General features: G+C 40.9%; 1 protein-coding gene across 1 annotated transcript; it reads right to left on the bottom strand.

Moving 5' to 3' along the window:
• Window positions 1-237: 237 nt before the first annotated feature.
• Window positions 238-5,004, bottom strand: LOC143329378 (tiggy-winkle hedgehog protein-like). Its single transcript, XM_076745234.1, has 3 exons — window positions 4,610-5,004; window positions 2,994-3,255; window positions 238-1,327 (listed from the first exon to the last, which is right to left on the bottom strand). The coding sequence occupies exons 1-3, from the start codon at window positions 4,904-4,906 to the stop codon at window positions 657-659; spliced, it is 1,230 nt and encodes a 409-aa protein (XP_076601349.1). The 5' UTR covers window positions 4,907-5,004; the 3' UTR covers window positions 238-656.
• Between the last annotated feature and the right edge of the window lie 3,372 nt (window positions 5,005-8,376).

Here is an 8,376-nt window from a genome sequence, read left to right as displayed (position 1 = left end):
TAATTATGTTTTATGCTCAAATCTGCAGTGATGTGTCTTGGTCTCTCAGCACTGTCAAAATGTGCATGACACTGATTGAGCACTGAACATGTCCATGTTTTTTTGGTGAACGGTGAACTCAACTTAGTTGAACTCAGTTTGCAACTAATGAATGAATGTGAATGCACTGTTTTATAGCACCCAGCATGCCAGCAGGGGTAATGCAACTAGCAATTCAGTCGCAGCTATGAACTGTGAAAAAACAAGTCAACCACATCGTCAGCCACATCAGCAACCAATTTGAAATAAAACATCAAGTTGAAGCATCCAGCCAGTCTTGGGAAGCAGTCAGACAATGTCAGATAAACAAACCCAAGGTTAGCCAAGAGGAGGTGTTGCTTGTACCATCTGACTTTGTTGTAGCAGTGCTGCTGTGTTTCCAGATCCCAGCAGTTATTTTTGAGGGTACAATGTCACTGTTGAACTACTTAAAACTGGGCTTTAAGTAATACACATGTGTCCGAAAGGGGATATTTTGAAAGTGATACATCTTAGTTCCAGCGCATGGTTCTACGGACTTAACAGACACACACAAAAATCAGTTGTTTTAATGCTTAACTTTTGGAAAGGGTTGGATCCAGTGTGAATGTACAGTCTATGAAAGCATAGATTCTATCTCAGCTTTGTGGGTGAAAAGAGCTGCTGTCCAAAAGCCATCCTCCCACATGGTAGAGGAGCTCTGGATACCAGTGGACACCTTCCACTTGGTGCACTCTGTTGAGCTCATTCACCAACCCAACCAGTGACAAGAATGAGTGCCACAGTCGTACTGGCGCAAACACCCAGTGTGCAAGGTCATGATCCTCAACCACTGCATAGCAGGATGCCAAAACCCGGTCAACTATGATGGTTCCATGAGATGTTACAGGTGCGTAAGACCCTTCACAATGCTCCACATAAGTTTTTGTCACTCTTGCAGGGATGAGGTGGTCTGGCCAGTCATTCCCAACAGCAAGAAGCAGCTGTCCAAGTTTTACATTACTGGCAAACACAGCCGTAATGTCACTGCTGTTGGTATTGTTGTTCATAACAAAGACAAGGTGAGCTGGAGTCAGTGTCAGTCTGCGACATGGCTCGTCAGTCTCCAGGACATGGAACTGTCGTGTAATCTGTCCATCCTGGTCCATGAACATAAGAAAGTCACTAAAAACAAGATTTCCTTGTTGATCAGCAGCTAGCACCTTGTCCCCCACCCGGAGCTCCTTTAGTGGTTTAGTTCTTCCATCTGCCAGGATCACCAAGGATGAACCACAGAAGCAACCTCCAGACTTAGCTGCCACGGAGTTTTCTGTAAGATTCAAAACAGTAACACTTACTAGAGTTAATAAATACATTCAGCAACAACTATAAATGGGTTGAATTAATGGGTGGGATACCATAGGCTTGAGTATTCTCAAAGCTAGTGTGGTATAGATGGTAGTCAGACCATCTCTATAGGCAAATGTGTTTTAAATATCCACACTTGAAGTCGAGACAAATTCATCTGTAGGCATATTTGGGTTTGGTAATTGTGATGTGCAGATGCAGTAGGTGGAAGTTAAAAGATACATTACTCCTGAATTAAACCAGAGTTATATTTTTGGGGTCTGTAGATTAAAACACAAAGCAATTAGGCCTAACATTTATCATAAAATCTGAGATTCAAATGAGCAAAAGTTCCCAAGAGAGAATGGGGAACATTCACAGCCAGTCCTTCTCCACGGCTGATGAAAAATAATGACTACAAATAATGACTGTAGAATAAGGAATATCGACATTTTTTCATTTAATGCAACACAGTCACTTGTATTAAACCAAGTCTCAGTCAGAATAAACAAATCCAACTGATCTGATAATATGAAATCATGGCAGAAAAAGTTTTCATTCAAAATCATACATCAGCTAGTTTTTCCTTCAACCTCTTATGTCCAGGTGGGATGGGGAAGAGGAGTGGAACAGGGGGGAGGCCCTCTCCTCTGCTGATTTTTCAGCACTGTAATAAGTCAAAGTTTTCAGTTATCCAGGGAAATATCTCAAAATCTACTGGATAGATCAGCACATGATTTTATAAAGACCTTCATTCTTCCTAGATGATGAATCCTTCTGATCTCCTGACTTTTCCTCTAGCGTCTCCAATTGGTTAGCATTTGTGGGTTTTAAGTGAAACATCTCTACAACTACTGGATGAATTTATATTCATTCAAAATCCACTGTTAACCCCACTGTTAGGTAACTGAAGCACGTGGATATTGCTGGATTGTGAAGAGTCCCATAGGTCACAAGAGTGACAGGTCACGCAAGGGGTATACTTGAACCAAACCAGTTCATGGTTTATGTTTATGTTTTTGTGGTCTGACTACATCATAAGTCAAAAGTGTCCCACAAGGCCACACTTCAAGGCAGGGTAAAAAGCATGTTGTCATGGAGAGGGGGAGGATACAACAGTCTTTCAAATAGAGACAATGATGCAAATTTCAGAAGATCTTTCCTCAAAGACATAAAGTGATTGAATCAGTTGTATGAAGAATGAAAAAGACAGAGTGAGTGAATGTACAATGTAAATACTGATGCAGCCTTCCCTGACATCAGAAAAGGTGTGGGAAAAGGGGTGTCAGATGCTGTTTGAGGATCCAACAAGCACTTTGGTTGAAGCATACTGACCTCTTTACATTGTGCAAAATGGTCTAGTGGGCTGGGCTTTATGAAATAGGACCAGCTGCTGCACAATGTTAACGATAAGGTGATCCACCATTGACGCTGTGTTGCTATGTAGCTGTTGCCATGTGTGACAATGTCTGTTGTGGCTGAAAGTCATCATTAACAGAAAAACATAAGAAAACTGACCAAGGAGTGTATACAATAAATGCTGCATTTCAGCAGTGAAATTTTGTCTCATTTCATTCAATGGGCATCATGAGCATGTTGTCATCTAATGGGACTGAAGTCTCAAGTATAGACAGATATAGTCCACCCACCTGCTTTTACAGAGCAGTGGATGTGGGCTTTGGACTCATAATAAACCCAGTCAAAGCCCGCCTCAACAGCCAGCCGAGACAGCATGCCATACTTGCTCTTGTCCCGATCTGAGGTGGTGATGTCCACCGCTCGGCCCTCATAGTGCAGAGACTCCTCAGAATGATGGCCGTCCTCATCCCAGCCTTCTGTGACTCGAAGTTTAACTCCAGGCCACTGGTTCATGACTGAAATAGCCAAAGAGTTCAGTTTGTCCTTACACCTCTGAAAAAGGAGGGACATGTCATGTTCAGATCATTGACATTTATGTCATGAATTCTTTTTTTTTTTTTTTTTTTTTTTGTTAACTAGAATTATACTGTGAGACTTTGACTTTGATGAATAGGCTTTGAAAGTTACTTACTTCCAAATTTGTTAAATGATTATTCCAGTTTGTTACAAATTCAGTCTTATTTTCATAGTTTTGATCATCTGATGGCGTTATCATTTGTAGTGTAGCTGTGATCCCAGATCACAACAATTAACTTAGTATAGTCGTATTTTTACAAATTGCAAGGCCATTTCTTACTGTAAACATGTCATTATTCAGGCACCATGCTGATGTGTCTTGATGTCATTTAGTCATGGTTTGACGTGGGCATTTTGTTTTGGAATTTGGTCTTTCTGGCTTGATCTTCTTTTTCAATGTTGACACACATCATATTACAGGAACCAGAATGAAGCCTGTCACTCTTGCAATATAGTTTAGTTGTAGTAAGGGTGCTGTATTACAGCACCTAATCTTTTAAAGCTGCTCTAATCTATATTTTCATATCATCCATATGTAATGTGAAAGGTATCACTGGTGACAAAGCAATGAAGACTTATCACCTGATTGTGCACCCCCCTCAGCTCTACGTAGCTTTTCAGACTCGTTAGCCCATTATTGGGTTTTACACCTCACAACTTTACTATCTTGGGTCATTCTCACAGCCCCCATCAACCTGGTTTCCAGCAGCAGGCAGGCAGGCTGTTTTCAGTTGATAATAAAATTAATAATTTCTAAAACACTAGAAATCATGTTGAATAGATTTTAAAATGACTGGCACTCCCCTCTCACTTCAACTCTGTCACCACTCGACTCACAATAATAAAATCAGACGGAAAGAAAGAGTACAAACAGAAGCAGCAGAGTCCGAGACCTGACTATTCCTTCATCTATCCATCCACTGTGCAGCCTTTGTCCACATGCCCGCTGCAGGGTTGTGAAGGGCTGGTGCCTGATCCAGCTCTCTGGAGTACGACTCCGGGAAGACATTGGACAGGACGCCTGACTTTCACATCCTCAGCGCAGAGTTGCCTGTTCCCTGACCTGCATGTCTCTGGACTGAGGGACATCCGCTCTACTCTGCCCATTCCAATTATACTCGCAATATGTGCAAATGAGAGGGAGAAGGAAACTTTCTGCTCCCTTTCACATATTCAGAATTCACCGATAATGACTGTGTCGAGTTCACTGGCGAGAAACATACCGACGCGCTCCAGAGCTTCTTCATATCCGACTGCCATTCACCTGCCCCATATTATCACGACAAAATAAATTCCAATAAAATTATTCAGACTCAAACTAGTTTCCTACTTGTGTCATAAGCCGATCTGCGTTGGTGTTCTCCTCATCCTTAAAAATAATATCGGGATTGTAGTTGGGAGTCAGGTCCTTGAACCTCTCCGAGTTGCGGGTGATCTTGCCTTCGTACTTGCCGCTGGCTCCGAGGGTTTTCTCTGCCACGTTGGGGATAAACTGTTTCAAAGACAGCGGTGTCAGCTTCTTGGGGTGCCTCCGCTTCCCGTATCCCCTGCCGGGTCCACAACCCGAGCCGCCGGACGCCAGCAGCAGGCTGAGGGACATCCACAGCATCACTCTCATCAGGACCATGTTTGCCCTACCTGGAGGATCCTGGAGATGAGGATAACTTGGATTGATCTTCGTTTAAATTCTGTTTCTTTAATTTCCTTTTAAGTATTTTTACATTATAGTTTGAGCACTGCAGGTGTCTTAACTACTGTAGGTCTGTTTGAGTCTCTCTCTCTCTCTCTCTCTCTCTCTCTCTCTCTCTCTCGCTCTCTGTCATTCTCTCTCTCTGTCTGTCTCACTCTCTCTCCACACAGATGAGAGTGAATATTTTTTATGAATACATAAAACTTAACACAAAACTTATTTAGTAAACTCTTTGCTTAATTCAATGTTTTTTGTTTTTGTTTGTGTGTGTGTGTGTGTGTGTGTGTGTGTGTGTGTGTGTGTGTGTTTAACAAAATTACAGGCTGTGTCTGCCTGCTTCACCTGAGAGAATCCAGACATTTGGGCTGCAGTGTCTTACAGAGACTGTAGCAACTGTTTTCTGTAACTGCCTCATTAAACGAAGTATAAAGGACAAAGGATGGGTCACTTTGCAGCTATGTGTGACTACAGTGAATCGGCTCCCGCTCAGTGATGGACGCGCTTGCAATGAAACATGTTTATAAAGACAGTTGTAATGCTGGGTGTTTGTTGCAGAGGAGTGCTGGAGGAATGTCCTCAATGGACACCATGGATCTGCAGGGAGCAGGATGACCACTGCAGCATCACTGCAGCAGACAAGTTAAAAGAGGAATTTTGATTCGGCAGCTCAAACAAGCTGCTGGAGTGTCTATTTCAGCATGATATTAAATCCCCCAAGAATGTGATTTTTCTGCTATACACCTCACAACCTTTCTGTGTGTTTAGTCAGAATGTAAAGCCAACTTCAGTGGCAGCATAATAACATACAATGACAATGTAAAGCTGCATGTAGGTGTGAAATGACCCAAGGTGGCACGAATTGACAAGGGAACGCATCCATACAAGTTGAAAATGTTTCAACTTCAATGGGAAGTCTCTGAGTTCAGGAATCTGTTTCTCAGACAAGATCGAGGGAAAAGGACACTGGTGGGAGATGACAGAAAGAACTGAAGTTCCTGCTGAGTTCTGGGATCAGTCATTGGCTGAGCGTCACACAGACACTCCTACAGACACAGTCAGTGTGTCACTTACAAGTTAGCTTTCAGCTAATCTACAGTTGATACTTTTATCGGCTGAATAAATGCCCCAGCAGTGAAATTCACATGGACAATGCAAAGTGAAAATTTGCTTGGCTTTCTGTCTGAACACACTAGCAGGATCATATTAGATCGTATTAAACTTCTCTACAAATTGTAAGGACAGTAGCTCTGCAGAAAAGCAATCAGTTGAAAATCCATCACACAAGTATAACAATGAAGTTAAACAGATTGTACTGTCTGTGCTGCAGTGGTTTGGTTTCTCAAACTAAATGACAAAATATCCTTCTGACTACCAGTAGTTCAATTTTGTCCTCTGTGGAGGACATTTGTAAACCTGAATATCTCCCACCCGCTCCATACTACTGAATTAACTCCTTTACAGAGGACATTTAGGGCTTTTAATGATACCAAAAGTGAAGGGGTGGGGCTTTGGTGCCTTTCTCTTTCTCATTAAGGAAAATGGAGGAAAAGTAAGTGCATAATACTTTTCATTATTTAACAAATTTTGGCTTGAAATGTTGTTGCCATATTTTAGATAAGTCTCTTAAAACACATTAAAATATTGTCTGAACTATTTTAATTGTATTTTAGCATAGTATTTAAGTGTTTAAAAAGTGTCTAAAATGAAAAAAAGCTTCTTCTTTTTTTTTTTTTCCCCAAGTTTGTTTTTTCCAGAATTCTAATTACCTTACAAAGATTGGGGAATTTAAAAACAACAACAACAACAACAACAACAAAAAATGTGATTGGACAATACATTTTCTTTCTGGTAGTCAGGAGGATGTGACAAAATAAATGTGTTTCATAATTAGACATGCTATGGTTAAAGATTAGGAAAGTTCAAGCACAAAAGCAACTTGCTCAGGTTTTCGGAAAGATCTTGATTTTTGGGTTAAAATGACTATTTTGTTAAGGTCAAACAACCTTTCTAGTCATGGTTACAAAAACAATCATGTGGTTAAGGCTATGGAATGATCCTGGTCATGCAGCATTGACCGTCTGTAAGACATAGGAAACAAACAGTAGTGTCCTGTCTGATGTTTTTTGCACTTTTTGTACTACTTCTAACTGACTTGTATACAAAAATGATTAGTGCATTTTTTTTAAAAAAACGATAACAATACATTGGGATGATAAATAGTCCTTCAGTTCAATCGAGATGGTAAACAACTCTGCTTTTACTATTTTCTGTCTTTGAGTGCTGCTCTACATAAACGGTTGTCTGGCTCAGACAGTGACCTGGATGTGCAGACACTACAATATACAGTTGTTTTCATTTTATAATAATAATTTCAAAAACAAACAAACAAAAAAATACCTGTGAGTAATCATTTCCTGGTGACAAAGAATATATGTTTTTGACAGTTCTTGATGGGCGAGCTACAGTACAATGCATGACAGTACACTGACTTGTGTCTGTCTGTTATATTGTATGACGTTGTTGGGCCCTACATCAGTTAACAAATGGCTCCAGGCATGAATTGTTAAAATGTTGGAATTTGAATTAGCATTTCTTATAATCCTGATCCTCAAACTATGTTAAGAGTCTTAAGTGGGGAATCAGGCTGGTTAGTGCTTTCAACAGTCACTTCAGGGCCTAGATAAACTGAGAAATACTGAAGAGGCAAGTCCTATGTAGTCATGATGGAGATGTTTTTGGCTTTATTAGTATAAAATGTATCACATGTAGTTGTTATTGTGGATCATGCTGGATCCATCCCTGGCTCTGATCTGATTTGCTGCTTTGAATGTTCTGCCTTCCATGATGCTGCTGAGGTTGTTATGGGTTGTTATGGGTTCCAAGAAAGGGTTGGTTTATGTGGACTGCAGGACATTCCAATAGTCTCGCTGTTGTTCGCCTCTGTTATGGCGGGGCATTTAATAGTGTGCAACAGTGTATCAAAGAGTATTGTCTCTTTGCCATCTACAAACATTGTATGGCCCACAAGCTTAATCTTCTTCTGGTTGAATCATGCAAAGTCAACTGAGACATTGAAATGACATTAAATGTGCTTGACAAGCAGTACTCCATGTTTTTGGAAACAAGTAACATCACACGTTATTGTTGATGCACTGGCAGTGAAGCCCAAGGAAGTTGTACAGCAGAATCAGATGCCTTGGGCGTGCAAATGGTGATATCTTCATGCTGTTAAATCGCAATCTGCTGTGTTCACATGCTGTCTGAAGGAGATGCAAGATGAAGGAGAGCAGTGGTCAGTGGAGGCAAGTGGGTTGTATCAGCATATGACCACCCAGCTAATTATCTCCAGCCTCATTATCCTGTGACCGCATTTGGCTAAAACTGTGCAAAGTTCAAACTTTTTTGTC

Source organism: Chaetodon auriga, chromosome 12, assembly GCF_051107435.1.
Source record: "Chaetodon auriga isolate fChaAug3 chromosome 12, fChaAug3.hap1, whole genome shotgun sequence".
NCBI classification, from domain to species: domain Eukaryota; kingdom Metazoa; phylum Chordata; class Actinopteri; order Chaetodontiformes; family Chaetodontidae; genus Chaetodon; species Chaetodon auriga.
This window is presented reverse-complemented; position numbering and strand designations above follow the sequence as displayed.